At 30.9% G+C, this 23,170-nt stretch overlaps 2 protein-coding genes across 2 annotated transcripts; one reads left to right on the top strand and one right to left on the bottom strand.

Annotated features, from left to right (window-relative positions):
* Window positions 1-4,788: 4,788 nt before the first annotated feature.
* On the top strand, window positions 4,789-12,679 carry LOC114395051 (U-box domain-containing protein 4-like). Its single transcript, XM_028356740.1, has 5 exons — window positions 4,789-5,116; window positions 8,442-8,722; window positions 9,730-9,846; window positions 9,957-12,020; window positions 12,114-12,679. Exons 1-5 carry the CDS (start codon window positions 5,113-5,115, stop codon window positions 12,171-12,173), a joined length of 2,526 nt encoding a protein of 841 aa, XP_028212541.1. The 5' UTR covers window positions 4,789-5,112; the 3' UTR covers window positions 12,174-12,679.
* A 2,140-nt stretch (window positions 12,680-14,819) lies between these two features.
* LOC114395156 (peroxidase 4-like) lies at window positions 14,820-18,774 on the bottom strand. The gene is made up of 4 exons (XM_028356863.1): window positions 18,498-18,774; window positions 17,125-17,316; window positions 16,243-16,411; window positions 14,820-15,413 (listed from the first exon to the last, which is right to left on the bottom strand). The coding sequence occupies exons 1-4, from the start codon at window positions 18,729-18,731 to the stop codon at window positions 15,022-15,024; spliced, it is 987 nt and encodes a 328-aa protein (XP_028212664.1). The 5' UTR covers window positions 18,732-18,774; the 3' UTR covers window positions 14,820-15,021.
* Between the last annotated feature and the right edge of the window lie 4,396 nt (window positions 18,775-23,170).

Below are 23,170 nucleotides of genomic sequence, written 5' to 3' on the forward strand. Positions count from 1 at the left end.
TTTATAAAAAAATATGATAATTTTTAATTGATTTTTTTTTTGCAATAATTAAATGTCAAAATTTATATGTTTGGTAACAAAATCTCATGTATTAAACCTCATATATTTTATAAAATTATTCTAGTAAAGTTATTCGAGTTATATATAAAAATAAATATGAATTAATCGTAACATAAATAAATTATATAATAGTTTAAAAAATATAATTTTTATACTTTCAAATTAAAAAATAAAAAATATTTTGATATAAAAAATATAAATATTATTTATGTAAAAGTTAAATATATTAAATTTAAATATAAATATATAAAAGACTCTTGAAATTAAAAAAAAAAATATATATTTATAAAAGAAAAATGAATTTATTATAAGTTGAGTACCTATGCACAGGGAGAATATACATATGGATTAGTGTATCATAAATAAAATATACTTTTTATAATTTCAAATTAAAAAAATAAGGATGATTTGATATAAAAATAAATTTAAAAATTTTTCATATAAAAATTGTATCAACTAAATTTAAACATAAATAAAAAAAGTCTCTCAACATCAAAAACTAATTTAAAAAATATTTATCAAGATATATTTGTTTACTAATGTGACAAATGAATTAAGATAACATAAATAAAATATATAATTAAATATATTTTTCTAGTAAAAAATATTTTTTTTTTTACTTTTAGAATAAAGATATGAAAGATATTTTCATATAAAAAGAAATATGAATATCATTCTTATAAAAGTTGTATCTATTAATTTAAATATAAATATCTAAGAGTTTCTTTATATAAAATAAAATTATGAATATAGAAAAATTATTTACCTAAAAATATTTAATCTAATATAATTACTTGTCTCATGAACGGATATAAATATGAATTAATATAACATAAAAAAATATATGTAACTATTTAAATATATATAATTTTTATACTTATAAATAAAAGAAATAAAGATGTTTTGATATAAAAATAAATTTAAAACTTCATTCATGTGAAATTTACATATAAATATAAATATCTAGAGTGTTTTGACGTAAAAAAATCAATGATTATAAAACAAATATAAAAATTATTTAGATGAATCTGTTTTAATATTAATATATGTGTAACCATTGAATATAAATATGAATTAGTGTATCATAAATATAATATATAATAGTTAAAAAGATATAATTTTTATATTTCTTAATTAAAAAAGGATATTTTGATATAAAAGAAATTTAAACATTATTTATATAAAATTTATATATATTAATTTAAAATATCAATATCTAAGAATACTCACATGAAATAACAATGATTATAAAAAAGGTATAGAGATATTGGGAGGTCTAATAAAATTTCTTTTTATCACCTTAATTATTTGTTACTAATAATAGTTGATAAATTATTTTATGCAAATGAATTATGGTTAAAAAATTAGGAAATTATTAGCGCAATATAAATAAAAATGTAATCTATTATGGTAAAAAAAAATTAGGAAAAGTATAGACATATTGAGAGGTCTAATAAAATTTATTTTTATTACCTGAATTATTTGTTATAATAATAGTTAATAAATTATTTTACAGTATTGAATTATGGTTAAAAAAAATTAGAAAATTATAAAGTGTACACATATTGAAAGGTCTCATAAATTATTAACGTGTAAAATAAAATTGGAGCTGCAAATAAAATGATAAATCATAAAATCATATTTAAATTTGAACACAACCAATGATTATGAATGAACCAAAATTACACCACATCTCTTTGCCTTAATCCCGTTATCTTTTGTAAATGTATATCACCCTTTAGCAATGTATCGCTATTTTCAGTTCTATTTTTTCTCTTTATTTGACAAACATATTTCCTCCCTCCTTCGAGATGAACATTGATGTGTTTTTGGCATGCTTTAACAATGTTGCCAACAAATCTAGCTGGTATATACTGCAAACGTATGAGATTGTTAACAATAAAGTTAATATCTCCAAAATTAAAAAAAAAATTGAAATTCACATTCAAATTCTAATAATTTTTTTAAAATGGTTAAAAATTTAAAGAATAAAAATTATCATCCTATGGAATTGTCAACAACAAAATTACGATTTACAGTATTGTTTAATATTAAAAACGATTAAAAATATAATTAATATGATAAAATATGCGATTGCAAAGGAATTGATTTAATTGATTCGTGACGAAGGAAGACTGTGTCCACGCCGCCGCTTGTACAAATAGCGGGGATTGTTGAGTTCATGGTGTCTATGAATGTGACTCAAGCTAAATAGGAATGAGTCACGTGACTTAGCCAAATAATTTTAACACTTAGATTAATTCATTTTAATGGTTGAGTCATATCAAACTCGATTCTCTTAACTAAAATTTTAGTTTAAGTCTTATAAATAAAAAAGAAAATTCTAATTAAAGATGATTAATCAAATTTTTTAATGAAAATTTGTCATTAACAAGATCATGAATACCCATATCAATAATGTGAAAAAAAATTAAATAAATTCATTCATAGGACTAATACCTAGATTAGAGATTAATTCTTTAGTCAACCCTTTGAAATTTATGAAAAATATCTAGAGTTCTCATGGACGAGCCAAATATTCTAATTAGTAGTGTGGTTATTAAAAATAAGTATACAAAGGATAAAAAATGTTCAAGATTAATAAACTTTTAAGTTAAACGGACTGTAATTTTGAAAATTAAATATTTGAAATATATTTTACTATGCAAGAAACCTTAAAACAAAATTGTTTTTTTTTTTCCTCATTTGCTTTAAGAAAATATCAATATTACATAATTTTGTGCATAACTTGTAAGCCCTAGTACAAGAAATGAGTTTATTTTAGTATAGAAATATCCTTACAAATTATGAAAAATATAATCATAACTTTATACATTGTAAAAAAAATAATCCTAACTTTGGATTGTCGATTTCATGTTTGAAATAAAAATAAATGCTTAGTTCAATCCATGTAGAAAAATTATTTTACCTGGTTTGATTTCTAAAATAAACTACTAAATAATCTTAGGATTATTAGTGTGAAAAGCTATAGTCTGTCCATTTTTTTGAAATAAAATTTTTCTGAAATAACTTATGTTACCAATTTTTTTTTCAGAGACTAAATTATAGGATTTACTTAGGAATTACCGAATTAGTTATACGATAAAAAAAAATAGCAACACTACAAAAAATATGACAACAGACAAGGAAAACTCATTGTTGCTCCTTATTTATTATTTTTCCTCCTAGATAAAGAATTTGGTGATGACTGATGAATGTTGTTACATTCAAGGTCCTCATACATTTCAAAAGGTGAAAGGATAAAAAACATAATGTATATTTATCTTTTTCGTTCGAGACATTCTTAGGGCTTTGATTTGAATAATGAATACCACTTACCATAGGATAGGGTTATAGGAAGCATCGACGTACGTGGTTAAGGGATCGCGAGATTAATCAGAATATGGTTTCATTAATGAAGAAATGTGTAAAGTATATAAACATAAAAATATTATTATTTCGAATAAAGTATTTTATAATAAATTTAACCCATTCTAAATTATTAATAGGTATATTTTATTTTTTAGTTTATACATTTATTTACTTTTGAAGAGATATAAATCTTATTAAAACATGGAAAGGGATAAAGCTTTTTTATTCCGTTCCAAATCCCATTACAGATCAAAGGAACTTTTTGTCTTGTTCTCTTTTAAAGCTGAGTGGATAGAATCAATAGATGAATAGATAACTTTACACCAAATAAATAAATAAACAAAATGAATAGATCTCTAACTATTTTTCGTGTGATTATTAACTTTATTATAGTTATTACAAATATACTACAACTATATATCACTTATGTATGAACGTCTCATTCCCCAGATAAAAAAAAAGAAAAAAAAAACTTTATGTATGTGTCTATGTGGATCCAGATATTTATTTGATCCAAAAAAAGAAAAAAAAAACAGCACACATATTCTTTACAAACTACACATAAAAGTCAAAGTTGAGAAATAAAAAAATCTTCCTTGTTTTTTTAAGATGTTAAAGACATATATTTTCTATAACGAATTTGTGTTTCAACTTTGTATCTATGCACACAACTTTGCTTGTTTTTTTAGTATGCATGTGTGTGAAATATTTGTTAGTTTTATGAATAATTTGCTTTTTATTTTTTTTCATTTATGACTAATCGATTATATTTTAAAATTTTAATAGAATTTACTTGTATCAATTTATGTTTTTTTGTCATATGTTAGTGTAAAATATTCACGAGATTTTATTTGTATAAGACTTTTATTGATTACCTTTAGAGACATTTTTTCTTTAGATTTTCATCTTCATTACTTGTGTGAAATCTTCCTAATGTCATTTTTGTGGCTTGATGGACAATTCTCCTTAGAGTAATTTTCTTACTATTAAAGATTAGTTGAGTAATTACAAATTAGATGAAATTATTTGTGATTTGGGCATGTTTTACAGTAATCTTCTAGGTGGACTTACTCCATAGTATTAAGAATGTTTTTCTATTCTCATTTTTAATATAAAAAAATACAAGTTGGTATGTAATGAAAGAATTTTAAGATTGATTTAGTAGTAAAAAAAAAAATTATTTTTCAGTAGCCACGGAATCTTGTATCATTTAAAAGTTAAGACCACAAATTATTTTTAAATACTAAAAAAAAAAGAAGGGTAATGAAGTCAATTATGAGATACTTCGAATGACCAATCATGTGATTATGATCATTAATCCTAATTAAAAAAATCCAGCAAGAGAAGTTGGGATTCAACAAAATAATAATAATAAAAAAACTCGAACAGAAGAGAAGACGGAGTCTCTAAAATTTCCCAATTCATTGAGCACCTTGCCCTAATCACGCGTCCTATTCTTCCGGCGAATCGCCACCGTCGCCGGCAATAAAACCAGCCGCTCCACTCCCTCGCCGGCGGTGGTACTAGCAACTCTCCCTCGCCGGCAACTAACCAAGACTAAGGAAGTAGAGTGAGAACCCGCGAAGACTCTTAGCTTCACTTTCTTCAGCTCACAGTTTCTATCACTTGCCGAATCCAATCCAACAGAGTCCTGGAAACAGTGGCATCAGCTTTCGCCCCATGGGTAAATTCCACGTTTGATTAAAATTTTATCGAAATTTTATCTTTGACCAATCGTGAAAATTTTCTTGTGAGAGTTTGCTACTGTGGTTTGTTGTTTTTGCATCGTTGTTAACGTGATGAAGAAGATAAAAACTAGGAGAGTTTGAAATACAGTTGCTGGTTAAGCGTTAAAGAAGTTATGATTTGTTTTCTGGTGTGGGTTGAGTTCGGCTTGTTGAACTGGATCAGCTCCAAGTGTTTCTTTCTATATTTAGGAGTTTCGGTCGTTTCGAGAAAACTGATTCCTAGTCATGTGGAACAAACTTAACTGTAGTTACGTTGCGTTTGATTTGATATACTCAACTTGATTTGAGGAATCCGATTTTTTTTCTAATTAAATTATTGCGTGTCTGGATATGCTCTGGCAACGAACGTATATGTATTTTTTCACGTAAAAACTGATAGATGCTAGTTATATTTTCTTCGGTTGGACGTGCACTAATTTTATCTTGATGTGCTGCCTGTGTGTTGAGTTAAGCAAACTTGTCTAGAACTGCTTTAGCTTGACTCAGCTGGTAGAGTGTTGTTATCTTGAACGCCTCTTTTGCTGTATTGCACCAGGAATGGATATTATAAGATAAAATTGTCAAGTGACAATGATGCTTGGGTGCATTTGCATGAGCGCGAGTCATCTTTTTGTTAGGTGTGACATGGAGTCAGAACCCCTACTTGAAGTAGAGTGGTCTCCTCTTCTAAAATTGGTATTTAGAGGTGGCTGTTCCTCCATGTCAAATGGAAATTTGGAACCACAGTCCGGCTTGTTTACCTTGTGTAGATGTACCATTCTTCATGACTTGATTGGGTTGACTCAGTAGTGTGACTCTCATATTAGGCCTGTTATTAGCTTGGCATTTGGTATTAGGCTCTCTTTTTCTTTGAAGTTTCCTGATTGTATTGATATATTGATACTGACTAAAAGTTTGTCATCTTTCTTATTTAGCCTTATTTGATTTCTCCATTTATTGCAACTCTCTTTTTCGTATTTTTTCCTTTTTAAACCATCAAACGCCATAAATTGGCATTTAATTATATAAGTAGGGCTGTCGCCTGGAGTGTCGTGTTGCGGCACCCTGCTGCTCCGCTAAGGGCTGTCACGTCATGCCTAACCATTGAGGCCAAAATCATGGAACATTGCTGCAATTTGCAGGCTTCGTGGTGGCTCCTCCATTTGTGCCATTGCCGGACAGGCTTTGCGACCTGCACTGTCATTGGACAGCCTCTGTTCTGTGTTTTTTCTGCAACTTCGGGTGAGGCAAAATGGTTGGTGATAGGGGTTGACAGCTGATTGGAGAAGAGGCTATGTTTTTTTTTTTTTTTTTTGTTGGTGATAAAGGGTGATGGCTGATGAAACTAGAAAGAGGCTTGGGTTTCTTTTGGGTGAGAAGGGTGTTGGTCCTGCACCCAAATTGGCCCACTCCTATGGTAATCAGTCTTTTAATTTGGGAAGGATTTTTTTGCTGTCCACATATTTAGTTGTTTAAGATATTTCTGTTGATTAGACCAGGGTTGTCAGAATCAAATTTAAGTGTTGGAACAGAGGGGGCTTGTAGGATGGTATGATTGTAACATGAATAATAAGTTCCAACTAAAATGAAAGAATTACATGTATGTTGTGTGTATAATAATAAGAAAACTAACCTCTAAATCACAACAAACATTTGATTAAACTTAGATGGATGATTCATAGGATCTTATACAACTCATAAGTCACATAAGTTTTTGACAACACATAAAACTAAAGCATGAAATTAAATCACAACAGAGCACCAGCAAAATCATAGAACTGGAGAAAAGAAGAGAAGCAACAGGCCGAAAAACTACAACGAAGCTATGAGAGAGAAGGTCAAGTGTAAGGGAGAGAGGGAGAACCAAAAAGGGGATTGAATGTGGTTGAGCTTTAGGGAGTAAGGGGGTTTGCACAGAATTAGGGCACCAACTATATATATAATCTGGCCTGGTTCATCTGCATCTCCTAGTGCATTTTCAGAGCGCTGACCTGACAATCTTATGCCTTGGAGTGATGATCCATGATGAGCTAACAATGGAAATGATTTAGATGGGTGGGCGACTTGTGGAGGAAGAAAAATGTTGGATCATACAATCCAACAAGTTGGTTTGCAATTTGTCTACATTGGGTTAGACACAACCGATGCTAACATTATTCCAATATGATTGGGAGGCTCGAGGTTCTGATCACAAGTCTCTTCACTCAAAGGAGGAAGGAGGCATATGTCTCACCTTCCCCACCTCATACTATAGTGGAAGCTGGTACCCTTGTGCACTAGGCTTTCCATTAGACAAAACTCACATTCATGAGCCTTTCCTTTTATCATTCACAGATGTGATGTATAAAAAGGTAATGATTTTCATTTTTTTGTTATCAATTGTATGTGACATACTAGAGTAAGTTACCACCAGGTATGTAGCTCTCAACTTGGCTGACCTAGTTCAGCTTCATGTCTTTGTTTGCCCTATGCCAACAGGATTGGGTTGAATGTTCGGTAAATAGTTTCTGAAAAATGTCAACACTAACCATAATGGGTTGGTAGATATATAGGCTAACATTTATTATTTAAGAAAAAAAGCTTCAAAACATGTAAACAACTAATAAGAATTCACCAAATGGGTTGCTTAACATTATGTGTGTGTGGGGGGGGGGGGGGGGGGGGCTGGGGGTGGTGGGGGTTGGGGTTGGTATCAAGTGAGAACTTATTTTAAGAAAGGAGAACTATAAATCTGAGTCATATAACCGTACATGAATGGTCAAGATTAAAAGTTCGTTAGTGGTCACATGACCACTTTAAAAAGCCATGTGCTTTTTCTTTTAATCTTGACCATCCAACTAATATCTAATGGTCTATATTTATAGTTTTCATTTTTCAGGATAAGACGTGTTGTCATTTGATACGTTCCCTATACGCACATGTATGTATGTATGCCTTATTTTTCTTTGGTTTGTGCCTTTGAAATGTAACATAACTTGTTAGGATTCCTTTATTAATTGGCTTAATTATAAGACAATATATGTATGTATATAACTTTCTTTTTACATGCATGTAGTGAAGTGTATGAGGAGGCTTCAATCTTCTACTCTGCACTTACATGTATTATATTTTGGTTTTGTATTGTACCTGAAGGTCATACCTTCACTTTTTGTTTTTTTATTAGAGTTAGAATTTTCTAGCTTACGCTGTTATACAGATTGGGAGCTATTTTACCCTCCTTTTGTATTGTATCTACATGCAACTTATTATTGCTGCTGTTGTTGTTGTTATTATTATATGCAGGTGTTATGGAGATATCATTGTTAAAAATGATCGTAAATGGAATGTCCTCATTTTTGCATTTATCTTTTTCTGGAAACATGAACTCTGAACCTGTCTCAAAGTATTACCAGAAGGCAGAGGAGATACATAAGTTGTTGAAGCCAATCATTGATGCAATTGTTAATCCTGAGTTAGCTTCTGATGAAGTGCTTAATAAGATATTGGAAGAAATTGGTTTTGCTGTTAATGAGTTAAAGGAGCATGTTGAGAACTGGCACCTATTATCTAGCAAAGTATACTTTGTAAGTCTCTCAATATCTTAACTCTTAGTATGTAGATACAGAGGACATATTTGTCTTAGTTGCTACTTCAAAGTAAAATGAAAGAGCTTCCGTTATGGGGTAGTTGTCCTTGTCTTTTCTTTATGTGCAGATTCAATTTTAGTATAAATATGTCCAATACTTTGTTTTGTGGTTGGTGAGGAAATCATGCTATTTACTTCTGTTTCATATAGAGGATCATGGTTATGATAGCATTGGTGTATTTTGTCATCTCGCTCAGTCCTTCCCTTACTACCTTTCTATCATCTTGTGCCTTTTCTTTCAGCAGTACTTCAAAGCATTTCACTCTCTGCATAATCAATGCTTTGCTTTGTGTTTGCTATGCACCTATGTTGGAATTGCCTTTTCAAGTTCATTTGTTTTTAATAATTAGAGTTAAGTGGTTTTACTTTTGGAAAACCAAAGGTTCAGGATCCTAATGATTCAGAAGACATGATGGTACAGTAATACTATTTAGTGTAAATAGAGAAGATGTGGTGGTGGTAGTGCATGTGATAACATGTAGCTTGCTTTTGGCTTCCAAAATGCTGTGACTTTTATCAAATATGGATTTGTGTTCTATTATTTCAATTTTCATCATGTTTATTTTTTTTGGGTCATGATCCTGAATCATCATTTCTAACATTTTGTTTGGAGAAATAAATGATTGTTATCTTGGAAAATGTGTACATTTGTCATTTTATTGAACATCTTCAGAAGATCAAGTTTATTTTTTACTGCAACTCAGTGAACTTAGTTAGTCCTTCCAAAAAGGTTGCTGTTTCTTGTGTCTCCACCTTAGTGTGATGTGTTCAGGTTAGAAGTGAGAAACTTGCAAGTATCTTTGCTTGAGTTGGGTTGCCACCTGGTCTAGAAGAATGTATAGTAATTCTTTTGTTGTGCCTGCATCTCATGGACGTTCATGGTTTGATTTTTGCATGTTGATTGCATGTCAAGTTCTCACTACTTCCTCTGTCTTTGATTGCTAGGTTATGCAAGTTGAACCCCTGATATCAAGAATTCGCACTTCAGGGCTCAATATTTTCCAGCAGCTGAAGGATTCTCAGCATTGTCTCCCTGATGAATTAAGTTCTGAATATTTACAGGTAAAATATTCTGCTGATCAAGTACTTAAATTGAGATCCCCTTTTAGTTGGATTTATATGTTTATTAAAGGGAAAAAACATTGGATGTATAATTAATGTAAAAATTGCAGCTCTGTTCACAAAAACTTAAGCTTTTGGGACATGAAGAAATCTCCCCAGTCATTAAGGAAGCTATTACAGAACACTTGGAAAATGTAGGACCCAGTTCAGAGCTCCTGACAAAAATAGCTGATAGCCTGGGCCTAAGGTCTAATCAGGAGGTTCTTATTGAGGCAGTGGCCCTCGAAAGGTTGAAGGAGAATGCTGAACAAACTGAAAAGACTGCAGAAGCTGAATTCATTGATCAAATGATTGCTGTTGTAACGCGAATGCATGAGCGTCTTGTTATGCTTAAACAAGCCCAGAGTAGCAGCCCAGTTTCAATACCTGCTGATTTTTGTTGTCCTCTTTCTTTGGAGTTGATGACTGATCCCGTGATTGTGGCATCAGGGCAAACATATGAGCGAGCTTTCATCAAGAACTGGATTGATCTTGGGCTTACTGTTTGTCCAAAGACACGTCAGACTCTGGTTCATACCCACTTAATACCTAATTATACTGTAAAAGCACTAATTGCAAATTGGTGTGAATCAAACAATGTGCAACTGGTTGATCCCACAAAATCCACAAATTTAAATCAAGCATCTGTCCTTCATGGTTATATGGAATCTGGTACAACCAGGGAATCACCTGTTTTTGCTCATTCCAGGAGCAACCAGCCATCCTCACCTGAGTCAGCACGTTCTCGTTCTTTTAGTTCACCAGCTAATAACTTAACTTCTGGTGGAACTCAGCGAGAGGGAACATCACCTTTGCATCCCCGTTCAACTTCAGAAGGCTCCTTCAGAGGTATGGTTAATGGGCAATATATGGATCTTGCTAGAATATCTCCTGAAGGTTTGGATGACAGGTCTGCTAGCTCAGATGAAAGCAGTGTGGATTCAGCTAGCCATCCATCAATGTCACCATCTAGAAGGGAATCTTCCAGTGCCTTCAGCTCTGAACAATCTCAAACCCATATTAGAGCTGTTTCTGATTCCAGTGCACTTTCTAATGCAAATTTTCCCCAAGAAACACAAGATGATGACAACAATGCTCCTCAGCTGTCAACAAGTGCAGGGCACAGTAGAGAAGCTTCTGGTGAATTAAATCCAGGGACAGAAACTGGTGGTACTACTGCCGTGCCATCAGTGCATAGAGAACCTGAGTTCCCACTCCGATTGGAGACAAGGTCTCGAAGTCAAGCCATTTGGAGGCGGCCATCAGAGAGGCATGTTCCTAGGATAGTATCTTCTCCTGTTGTTGAAACAAGAGCTGATCTTTCTGCTATTGAAACCCAGGTTCGGAATTTGGTTGAGGGGTTGAGGAGCTCTGATGTTGATACTCAGAGAGAGGCAACAGCAGAACTCCGCCTTCTTGCTAAGCACAATATGGATAATAGAATTGCGATTGCAAACTGTGGAGCCATTAACTTATTAGTTGATTTACTTCAATCAACTGATACAACAATCCAAGAAAATGCTGTTACTGCACTTCTAAACTTGTCAATCAATGATAACAACAAAACTGCAATTGCAAATGCTGGTGCAATTGAACCTCTGATTCATGTGCTTGAGACTGGGAGCCCAGAAGCCAAGGAGAATTCAGCTGCCACTCTTTTCAGCTTATCAGTGATTGAGGAAAACAAGATTTTCATAGGGAGGTCTGGGGCTATTGGACCACTGGTAGAATTATTGGGAAGTGGAACCCCTCGGGGAAAGAGAGATGCTGCCACTGCTTTATTTAATTTGTCAATATTTCATGAAAACAAGAATCGGATTGTGCAAGCTGGTGCTGTGAGGCACCTTGTGGACTTAATGGACCCAGCAGCTGGAATGGTTGACAAGGCGGTTGCCGTCTTAGCAAATCTTGCCACAATTCCAGAAGGAAGAAATGCAATTGGTGATGAAGGTGGTATTCCTGTTCTGGTTGAGGTTGTGGAGTTGGGTTCTGCGAGAGGAAAGGAGAATGCAGCTGCAGCTCTTCTACATCTTTGCTTACATAGTCCCAAATTTTCAAGCAAGGTGCTTCAACAAGGAGCTGTCCCGCCATTAGTAGCTTTATCACAGTCAGGCACCCCAAGGGCCAAAGAAAAGGTGGGGTTCTTTCTTTGTAGTTTCATACTTTAGTTGCTTTTAATTCTTCCTTCTATTCTTTCAAAAAAGTGATGGGTTTTCTTCTATGTTTAGGCTCAGGCTCTCCTCAATCAATTTAAAAGTCAAAGACATGGGAGTTCTGGGAGGGGCTGATCTTGAATTCCCAACTCGTGTGGTATCCAAAGGTTTTGAATTAACTCCTGTATAATGTCCAATTTATATATTACATGGTGCAAATAATGTGTGTAAAGGTGTTTTGTATCGTTTTCTCTTGCTTGGAAAGGGAAAAAAATATTTGTGGAGGATTGATTGTGTCCTCCTTGTGAAAAACCTTTCTGTATTGCAAAAAAATTATACATGTAAGTCTAGCTTTTGTATTAACAAAAAGGGTCCGGTTTTTGTTGTTGTGGTAATGGTTGTGGACAAATAAAACATTTGGTTTATTTAGTGACACTGTAATTTCCCCTTTCATTGAGATAGGGATGTAGGTGTAAACTGTTATGTTCATGCGTGGATGATTTTATAACAGGCAAGGCAAGCATCTTGAAGAAAGCATGATTATTTGTCCAATTGATGCTTGATTACATGTAGAAGGTTCTTGCCTTCCTATTTTTCATTTTCCCCTTGATAATCCAATTGCTTTATAGTATTGTTGTTCATGTTACAATATAATAAAGAAAAGAGTTTGTCAACTTTGTCTAAGAATTTATCCCCCTTCACCCATTTTGTAGACACCTCCTTTTCTGTATCAATGCAAGGTATTAGTGTTTATACAAATTAATAGATTTTGGAAATTGAATTGTACAATGTGAATTGTGAGCCGTTAAGCTGACAAACTAGACTATTAGTCTTTATTATTTGCAAGGCGAATTTGACAAGGGGATTTTGAATGAAAGTAATTTTATAAAATTAATTTTGATTGAAATTGATTTTAAAATGATGTGATTTATGTTTTTATTATAAAATCAAGTTAGGAGTCAAATTTAATATACTTTTTTTTTATCAAATGCAAAAGTTACTTTAAATCATAATCAATTTTAAACTCAATTAATTCTTAAATTTTTTTTACCATGAAACTAAACATGTGAAAGTTTATTTGAAATCAATGCTGGATTTAAAAATAATTTTTTAATGTGAAATCAAATACATTTGGATTCATCAAATTCTGATGTGTTTTATTTAATTTATGCAATTACATAATACATGAATTATATGTACGGAAAAGTGAGTACACAATAGAAGTAATAAAAAATATAAATGAACAAATGAACCTTTTTCTACTTTTGAGAGAGAATTGTGAAGATCATAAGTTGTTGCTAAAAAAAATATTCAAGAAATTCAAACAAATAAAAAGATACTCCCCCATTTCAAAATAATACTCTTCATTCTAAAATGACTAAATTTTTAGGATTTTTTTTTCATATTGACTGATATTTTTCAGTTTTTAACAAGATATTAAAACTTTTATTCAAAATTTATCTTAAATAAAACGGAAATTTTACCATATAAAAAACTCACACTCTTAGGATAAAGAATCTAAAATTTCATCAAAACAAAATACAAAGATCCAAAGTGATCTCATAATGAGCAAACTTTCTCACCTCTGAAAATAATCGTGTCGAATGTAAAAAAAAGAAACTCAATTAAAAAAAAGTAATCAGGAAGTAAAAGGCGCAACTCAATTAAAAAAAAGAAATGCACACCTTATTAAAAAGGCACAACCAAACACAAACAAAGAAAAGTAAAGCCTTGTTGCACCTTTTAAGTCAAAGGCAATGACACCCATAACCATAAACTTTCATTGACTCTGAGATTTATATATTACTCAACAGTGTAATTCTTATGCCTTTTTCATTTTAATCATAAAAAGTAATGATACGGAAAGAGCTTGAAAAAGAAAAAAGGTCCCACACAATCCACGTAGCAAATGTTGTAGAATTTGATCTCACTAATTAGCACAGATCATATTCACTAGATCCTTGTGAAGTTTGTTTGATTTAATTTAATTAAGAAGATTCAGTTTGAACTCAAATTGTCAATGGAACCATACAAACTTGTTTTTCAGAATCAAATCAGATTATTTAGAAAATGGAATCAAATAATTGGTTTCATTGGTTTTGTCAAATTTAGAACACTCATAACTAGTGATAGTTATTAACAATGATTATGACGAATTGACGAGGCAAAAGAAGTCAAAGAGAAAATTTATTCAGCAGGGGAAATGTTTTAAAAGAAATTATTTTCAGTCGTCTTATAATATGAGATAATTTAAGAAAGTTACTAAGAGTGATAGCCACCATTAGACAGAATCTCTTTTATTTTTTACTCCATCTGTTTGATAAGTAATTTCATATCACTTAAGCAAGTTATGTATCAAATGTGTTGTTTGAAAGACCATCTTGAGGGACTACAACTATAAGTCTGTGACTACTTTACACTGAAGCAACATTATCAAAGAAAAACAAAATATTAGTTAATATGAGAAATTTAACAGTATTAGTCTCAAACAATTGAGTTGTAAAATGTTAAAATTACAAAGACTGTTAACACTTTTTAAACTATAACGACTTGATCAAAACATGAATAAAATTAACATTTTTACTATTCAAATAAATAAATAAAAACAAAATTTTAATTCTGTCTTAAGATTTCAAAATGTTCTTGGGTCAAATCCGATCCATTATTTACATTAAGGAAACTTTTCTTTTGTTTATAGTTAAAAGTTGAAGATATATACACCGGAGACTATGTTTCATACAGTGTAGCATTATTGATTGAAGTTATATGCATTATTCCACCTGCTACAAAAGGCAAAATGCCATATAATTTATTCCATATTAAAATTATAAGGTTACACAAGTACAATTTAAATTGAACTAAACAAACAATTCACAATTTCCCAACCCAAGAGAAATCACTTAAACAACAAAAAAGACCAAACAACTTCCCCCTTTTGAAGGGTACAAAGTTTACAACAAACAAATTTATGTGTCACTTCTAATTAATTCACTCTCCTGCAGTTCTTCCTAATCTCACCTTGTGACCCAGTTAAGGGTTTGATATCTCCCATCCTAATCATTGCTTTAACAAAGTCAGTATCAAATGCCTTGTTATTCTGGCTGTAAGTTCTTACCAGTGAATCAGTGGATCCACCATTGAAAAGCACTTGATCAGAATTCAGGAGTCCCCTTTTGATGAGAAGGTTTTTGAAGTAGTTGTTGTCAAAATGATTTGGAGTTCTGAAGTCTAGATTTGCTAGATTGTTGTCACCTGTGCCATTAGTCCTAGGACACCTCCTCTGCCTGGCCAATGCAAATGTTCTATCAATGTTGGTTTGATTGTATATGCGATCTCTGAAACTAGTACACCTTGCTTTGCCAAATGTGTGAGCTCCTGCAAGTGAAACCACACACATAATATCATAAATAGAAATTTTCAGTATTCCTATATAATTTTTAATAACTGATTTACTGTTGTTAGTCTCATGTACTAGTCTCACTAATAATTATTAAGTTTAATTTTCATGCGCTGTTAGTGTAAATATTTTTTTACAGTGTCAACTAATTAGAAATCTCATTAGATAAGACATTCTAATTAAATTCATATTATTTACTTACTTTTATGAATGATAAATTAAATATATGGAGGACTCTCGAAATAGAGTATTTCTTTATTATTTTTTGATTATTAACTTCATTCTCTCTATTTAGAGAATTTGAGGTTACTAAATCCCATAACTATAATGTAGCTGTAATTTCTGTTGATTTATGAAATTGCTTGTTATTCATATTTTATAGTTATATATGAAATATATTTTTTTTTCAATGACAGACAACAAGGTTTGAACTTAAGATTTTGTGAAATTTTAATTTTCACCATTAGGTCAATCCTAATATTAGATTCACTTATTTCCCCGTACATTGAAAAATCATGGATGATTCTTGGTTGGTTAAATGTGCCTTTCTTGTTGCTTAAATGTGTTACTATTTAAGGACATGACTTCAAACTTAGAAAAAGGACTTGATCCAATGCATGTGGTTGTTTAAATGTCACATTCTAGTATGAATTTTGGAAAGGAAAAATCACTGTTATATGCAAAACCGATATTAAAACGTGTCTCAAGTCTCAACTAAACACAGACAAAAGGAGTAATTGTTCATATAATGGAAGGGAGAGATCAAAGATGGGGAAAAATAAGATAAAGAAGAAAAAAGAGAAATACCAGATAAAGCAACCATGTCCCTAGCAGAGAGTCCTTGATCTCGAAACCTTGTGATAAGGTTGGTGAGGTTAGATGTGGGAGGTGGAATAACACCAGTGTTAGCAGCAGTAAAGTTGGCAGTTCTGGAATCCCTTCTTCCAAGTCTAACTTTCCAAAATGGCCCTCCAAGCTGCACAATACAACAAATAAATATTTTAAGGACTTCAAAGTTCAGAAACGACATATTTATCAAATATGTTTGGAAAATCACACTACAAACAAATATAATTTATATGCTAATGATAGAATCATTAGACTTAATTAACTTCTTTGCTATAAACTTTATGTAATGCAGATATGATAATTAGTATAAATATTATAAGTCTATACTGTTATTATTTTTGGTTTTTCACAAATATTTTTTTTTGTTTGTTTAGATAACCCTGTATGAAACATAGATGAATATTAAATATAAATACCTCTTACGAAGGAATTCAAATCTTAATTTGTCACGTTTTGAGGAAGTAATCCATTCTGTTAGATTCAATTTTCTTGATGTCTATTGTGTTAGATCGATGTAACACATTGATATATAATTTTATTGATATGAGAAATTAATATATATCGTTGGTGAATCATACTTTTTGCATAGATATACACTGTTAATATAAACGTTGTAACTCTACACTAACAATATGTCTCATTACATTAATACAACAAATAATAATATACTAATATATAGCGTAAAAGTTTTTTATATTTTCATTTAATCATAAATAATTAATTATGAATGATAAAATTATTGATTTTTATAACAGTCATCTTAAAATTCATATTAAAAATTATTTCTGATCTAGGCTTATTAAACTCGATGTTTAGCAGATTAATTAGGTTTGAACTCACAAGAACAACAGAGTCACGAGAAGCAATGTCCAAGATATCAGCACATGAGACCACACCAGGGCATATTTTCTCGACCTCAGACTTGATAGCATCAATTACTTCAAAGCCTCTCACTGAATTGTTGTTAGCAGCTGCAGTTTTCTCCCCCTGGAAGGTTGGAGTGTCATCAAGTAGTATTGACCCATCACAGCCCTGTTTCCATTAAAGCACCATCAATCATATATCTCAAACATGACCAAAGAATTACCATAAATTTGATTCAGAGATCTTTTGAAGGCAAAAAGAATTAGTTAAATTTTAATTTATCCAAAAAAATTTAATTAAAATTCATGCATAAGTTGATTTTAGTTTACGGAAGAGTTTTTTTTTTAATTTTCTTTTCATATAAGTGCTTATATATAGAAGCTTATCTAAATAGGACTATAATTTTGAATGAATTTAGGATACTATGTTTTGATTTGAGAAAATATTTTTATTATTATTTTATGTTTTAATAAATAATAATAAAATTGCTATTTTATTTTATTAATTTTCTGTTCATAAAATTTTGAATTGAAAAATGTTTTTTTTTTCACTTTTTTTTTACAAACTTTGAAAGCAAGAAATATTTTAAAATAATATGATATTTATATATATTCATTTATAAAAACATGAAGTAAAAATAATAATTACTTAAAGATAATATGTTTTGGTTTTTAAAAAGAATGAAAAATACTACATATTTACCCGGAAACTATCTGCTATCATTATTAATAAACGTATAATAAATTAAAAACTTATCAAAATTAATTTTTGTTTTGAATAACATTACTGAAAGAGGACAAAATCAATTTCTTAGTGTCAAATCAACGCACCGTGCTACGTTAATATCTCAGTACAAGTGTCTGTGTATTATATTAGTCGGTAACAAAAAGTGATAAATATAACCATTGATTTACCAAGAGAGAGGTAAAAAATATAAAATTAATGAGTGAAAAAAAAGTTAAGTTATTTATTTACAACGTTTGCATTGTTAAAAGACAAGTGAAAGATGCATGAGTTATATCATATATGTACTTGTCATCACCAGTGAGATCTTAACTGAGAAAATTATGGAGAGGTTTTGAAAAAAGGACATGAGCTATATAGCCCCAAAATGTAGATAGCTAAAAAGAGTTACTTCATGAACAAAAAAGATCATATCACATGCAAAAGTCCTAATAATCTAGTAGTAAAAAATATAATTGGTAAGAAAAATCCTATTAAAAGTGATATGTTAGTTAGGTTTTTCAGTAAAATTAGCCAATAAATACTTCACACTGATATACCATTAAAAAAAGTCATACTCTAGTAGAAGAAAAAAAAAACTAGTATAAAGGTTAGGAGTAAATTACTTGAACAAAGCAGTCATGGAAGAAGAGACGAACAATAGATGCCCCAATGCGAGGTTCTCTGACAACAGCAGATTTAACTACAGATTTTACAGTGTTGAAAACGTTGGGACATGTCTTGGAATAGAAGTTCTTTGAGAGGTTAGCTGAAGAGGTCCCTGAAAGAAGCAGTAACACAGCCAATGCAACAATAGCTGATGAAGAGAAAGAAGAAGAACGAATAGGAGAAAGTGCCATTCTTATAAATTGAAGCTATAGAAGTGGCTGTAGTAAAATGTGCATACGAGAGCTTCAATATATAGAGACCATGATGAAGCTGGTAGTTCACACCCTCACCTAATTATTTTATCAGCTTTACGTGAACATCTCTGCATTGAATTGACCTATTTTTATTTTTGTCATCATGATATTTATATTGATATAAAACATTTATTAATTTTATTAATAATTAATCTTTATAAAAAAAATGTTTAACTAATTAATATTTTTAATAGAATTTTTTAATCATATTTTTTTTTTATCTATAAAACTAGAATGCATGCAAGACTTTATTTAAAAAAAATGAATCTATTTTTGTCAGATAAATCTCACATATAATTAGTGGTTTGAATTGATGACAATAAAGACGATTCATTTAACTTTTCTTTTAAATTGGGAAACATGCACATTAAATTACGATGAAATGAACTTAGTTTGTTCGATCAGGGGTGTTATGCTTTTGATTTTTCAACATTGTAGGGTCCGCATCCGTGTTGCCTAGCTGCTAGGAAAGAACATGCATGCATGCCAATGTTGATGACTAGTAAAATTAACTAAAGGTTGCAAAAACCCGTGCTATATATTTTATTTTATGATATTACCTAGAGATATAGTATTTTATATTATCTTTATAACATAACGATATTAATATTTACAAATAACATATAATAGAATGTTTTAGTTGTTTATTCAATTCTTATGATATTAATATATATAAACTTGAAAATATTGGAAAACGTAGAGAAAATATATAATTGAAAAGATAGACAACTACTTAATTAAATGTCCGAGCTTGCTTGTTTTATATATGGTTCTTTTAAATCTCCAGAGCATGTGATAAATTAGGGGTTCACCAATACGAATGTGACAGATTAATATTATAATGGCCACACACACTGCCCTAGAGTTATAAGAAAATAACTACTGTCCTTGATCGCCGATCCAAGTGTCTCACTCTCACTTCTTCTCTTCGTTGATATGTCTCACTCTAACTTAGTTACAAATAATTGTAAAATTTTTAAGTATTGTCTTTATTTTGATTATGAAAATGGAGCGGTTCAATTGTCCTTGCATTTTAATATTATATTTTCTTCCTATTGATTAATAGTCTTTAACGAAGATCAACGAATTAAACTCAAGTCAAATAAGCTCAATCGTAAACTTTCGTTTGAATGTGCGTTTAAAAAGTAATGCATTGCACGAGCAGGACGTGTGTTGATTGCTTATGCACACATGTTTGTTGTAATATACCATGATGGTTTATATATTATTAATTAAGCAAATTATATAGTTAGATTAATTCTAATTTACGTATGCTGAAAAGGATGTTTGGTCAAGATTGTCGACGTCGTAATTAGTCTGATTATTCTTGATCAAACTAATATATTCAGTATATTTTATTGAGATAAAGATGCTTTACCCAGATCATGGAAAATCGTGTATCTCTCTATAGAACGAGATGATTCACACTAAACATAAATTATTTGCGCCAGAAATGTTTCCTATGAAACAAACCTCTGGTCCGTTGATTATTATGTGCCTAGAAACATGTTTGAGGAGAAAGAAACCAAAGGCATCAGTAAGATCTATTCCATACTTTTTCCCTACGTTAATTTTGAGAGCAAATCAAATTTTACTAAAATTAAGGAGTAAAGGGTTATGTTCCAACTTATATAAAAACACGTACTAGTAAGTAGTAACAGCCAAAGAACTTAAAACAAGATGAGAACTTGAAATAAGTCAAAACTCCCACCAATTCTGAGGGTTATGATACCATTTCGTATAAAAGATAAGGGTTCTTTTAGATCTCCGCAAAATCCATTTCTACTAGGCAACCTTAATTCTATTAAGTAGATATGAGAAAAAAGTAACATATATAGTTTGATCTTAATTATGACAAGGCTCCATCAATGCTATTATAAATTAATGAGGAATATAACTTGTAATAATTAAATAAGAATTTTGATACACACCACTTCTTTATGACCTCGCTCCCACGCAAACCTCTGGCATCTAGAATGAGAAGAAGTTTCACTTTTAACTTGTCCGTAAAACAAACATCACCATATTATTATTTGGATATTGCTAACTAATACTCTTAGATTATTAATTAAGAAAATAAAAAAAAATATTGTGAAAATCGTAAAAAAATGTAAAAAAAATTATGGATAACATGTATAATTTTGTATATTTTAATAATTTTTTTTAGTTTCTTAACTAATGCCTTAAAAGAATTAGTTAACATTTTTTTACTATTTTATTTCTCTTTATTAATTACCTTACATATTTTTCGTTCTGTTTTTTTTAATCTTTCTTTGTTGTACAAAATTGTCCATATTAATTTTACAAATACAGTTCCTAGCAAGTGACACGAAACCAATTAATGATATATACGTATTCTTCGCTGTTCTGATGTCAACGCATTAGTTAGCTATCCACATCATATTTACATGAAGTTCAAGCATGCATGTGCTTGCAATACAATTCAAAAGAAAGGGGCACTTATAGCAATGCGGCGGTAACTCGTTTTCCTAAAGTAGAAAAATGTTATATATTATATACAAAAGCATTTTAATATTTGTATGAGGTATCTTAATTAGTTCATATAAACATACGTGTATGATGCAAAATCAAAGACTTGTATTCAAAGACAGTAATTAATTGTTGACAGTGGATTTTATTTCGAGAATACTAGTTATTTTGATTATAATTAATTTGACTCAAATTCTTAATGTATACTTTTTCTGTTTGATTATAAATTATAATATTGAGGACTTATGATTCAAATCCTCTTAGTAAGTTAATAGTGTTTAGCTTTTAGTTGATAACATATGTATGTGTCAAACTTAATTCTCTAATTCGATCAAGACCCTGGTCTACTGATAAATTTGAGTAACGAAATTTGACTTGATTGTCAAATAATCAAATCCAATATGCCAGATAAATTTGTTATCGTGAACAAGTAGGTAAAAGATTTATTTCAATTTAGTCTTGAAGTTAATCGAATCACAATTTACATGGGGAAAAGAAATTATGTGCCAAGGGGAAATCGTTTTGCCGTGCTGGGTCGAGCTAGGTAAATGCAAAGAAGGGAGAGACATGTAGCCGAGCTATCAATTGAGTGGGTTGTGCGTGGTGAAGTCAGAGGTATGTCAATCTTTGAGGAGGGATCTTTGATGGGGAAGAAGTAGTGATGTTGGAGAAGTTGAAACATATGGAAGAGAGCGATAAAATTGGGTTGTTAGAAGCTCAAAAAGAACATTTGAAGGGAAGGAGAGGTTTTATGATGTAGATGCTATCAAACAACATTAGGGCACTTGGGGGAAAGGTGAAGGAGGAATTTATTTGAAGATTGATACAAAATGAGAAAATACAATTTCTTTGCTTACAAGAAACAAAGAAAGAAGTGGTTGATAATATTTTTTGTTGTTTTTTGGGATGATGGGGATTTCCATTGGATAGCATCACCGGCACGTGGAGCTTCAAGGGATTTGTTGTGCATTTGGGATACAAAGTGTTTTCAACTTAGAATTCATTTTGTAAATGAAAGGTTTGTGGGAGTGGAAGGAATGCGGAAAGAGAAGTCACAATAAACATTTATGCACCGTGTGAGAGGATGCAAAAGAGAAGTATTTGTGAGGATTTGAGGGAGAAAAAGAATGAAGTAGGGGAAAGAATGAAGTTTAATAACTTCAAAAAGTTTATTTGGTATAGACCAAATAAAAAAGTAAGAAGTCAATTGATTGAGTCTTGGTAACTAGAAAGTGGTTGAATTTGTGGTCAATCCAGAAACATATAATAAATTTTTGATATATATAAATATTTCAGATCATTATCCTATTTGGGTAAAGAATTCTATTATTGATTGGGAACCTAACCCTTTAAGGTTCTTGATTGTTTGTTCTTGAATAAAAGATTTGTGAAGTATGTGAAAGAAATATGAAATGATTTAAATATTGTAGGGTGGGAAACTTATTCACTTAAAGAGAAATTGAAGGAGTTGAAGAAGGGATTGATCATGAAAGTGTGGAACTTGGAGCATTTTGGGAACATAGAAACAAGACAAAGTCAAATTGAAAAAGAGATGAGTGAGTTAGAGAAAAAAAGAAGATCAAGAGGAACTTTGTGAGGAGGAGGTGAGTAGGAAAAAGAGTTACAAGAGGAGTTTTGGAGGGTGATCACTGTTGGGAAAACTTGGACTTTCCTACTTCGTGAAGTTAAGATAGACACTTAGTCATTAAAGGTAGTAATGAGAGCACACAATTATAATTCTCAAATATGGAGATTCTTCCACTATACAAAAGAATAGTAGGATTACAAGGATGTGTTTACAAAATTGACTCACTCTACGATGACTCTTTAACTTTTTAGCTTTCTTACTCTAAGAAGTGGATTGACTCTTGTCTTGGATGGTTAGG

This window comes from Glycine soja, chromosome 18, assembly GCF_004193775.1.
Source record: "Glycine soja cultivar W05 chromosome 18, ASM419377v2, whole genome shotgun sequence".
In the NCBI taxonomy this organism is placed as follows: Eukaryota; Viridiplantae; Streptophyta; class Magnoliopsida; order Fabales; family Fabaceae; genus Glycine; species Glycine soja.

What these genes read in the sequence shown, in the direction of transcription:
- LOC114395051 (XM_028356740.1), top strand. An exon ending in TATCTAGCAAAGTATACTTT is followed by an intron (nt 8,723 to 9,729) that starts GTAAGTCTCTCA and finishes TTTGATTGCTAG; the next exon opens with GTTATGCAAGTTGAACCCCT. An exon ending in TAAGTTCTGAATATTTACAG is followed by an intron (nt 9,847 to 9,956) that starts GTAAAATATTCT and finishes TAAAAATTGCAG; the next exon opens with CTCTGTTCACAAAAACTTAA.
- LOC114395156 (XM_028356863.1), bottom strand. Translation starts at nt 18,731, where the DNA reads ATGGCACTTTCTCCTATTCGTTCTTCTTCTTTCTCTTCATCAGCTATT. An exon ending in TCCATGACTGCTTTGTTCAA is followed by an intron (nt 17,317 to 18,497) that starts GTAATTTACTCC and finishes TAATGGAAACAG; the next exon opens with GGCTGTGATGGGTCAATACT. An exon ending in CTCGTGACTCTGTTGTTCTT is followed by an intron (nt 16,412 to 17,124) that starts GTGAGTTCAAAC and finishes TGTATTGTGCAG; the next exon opens with CTTGGAGGGCCATTTTGGAA.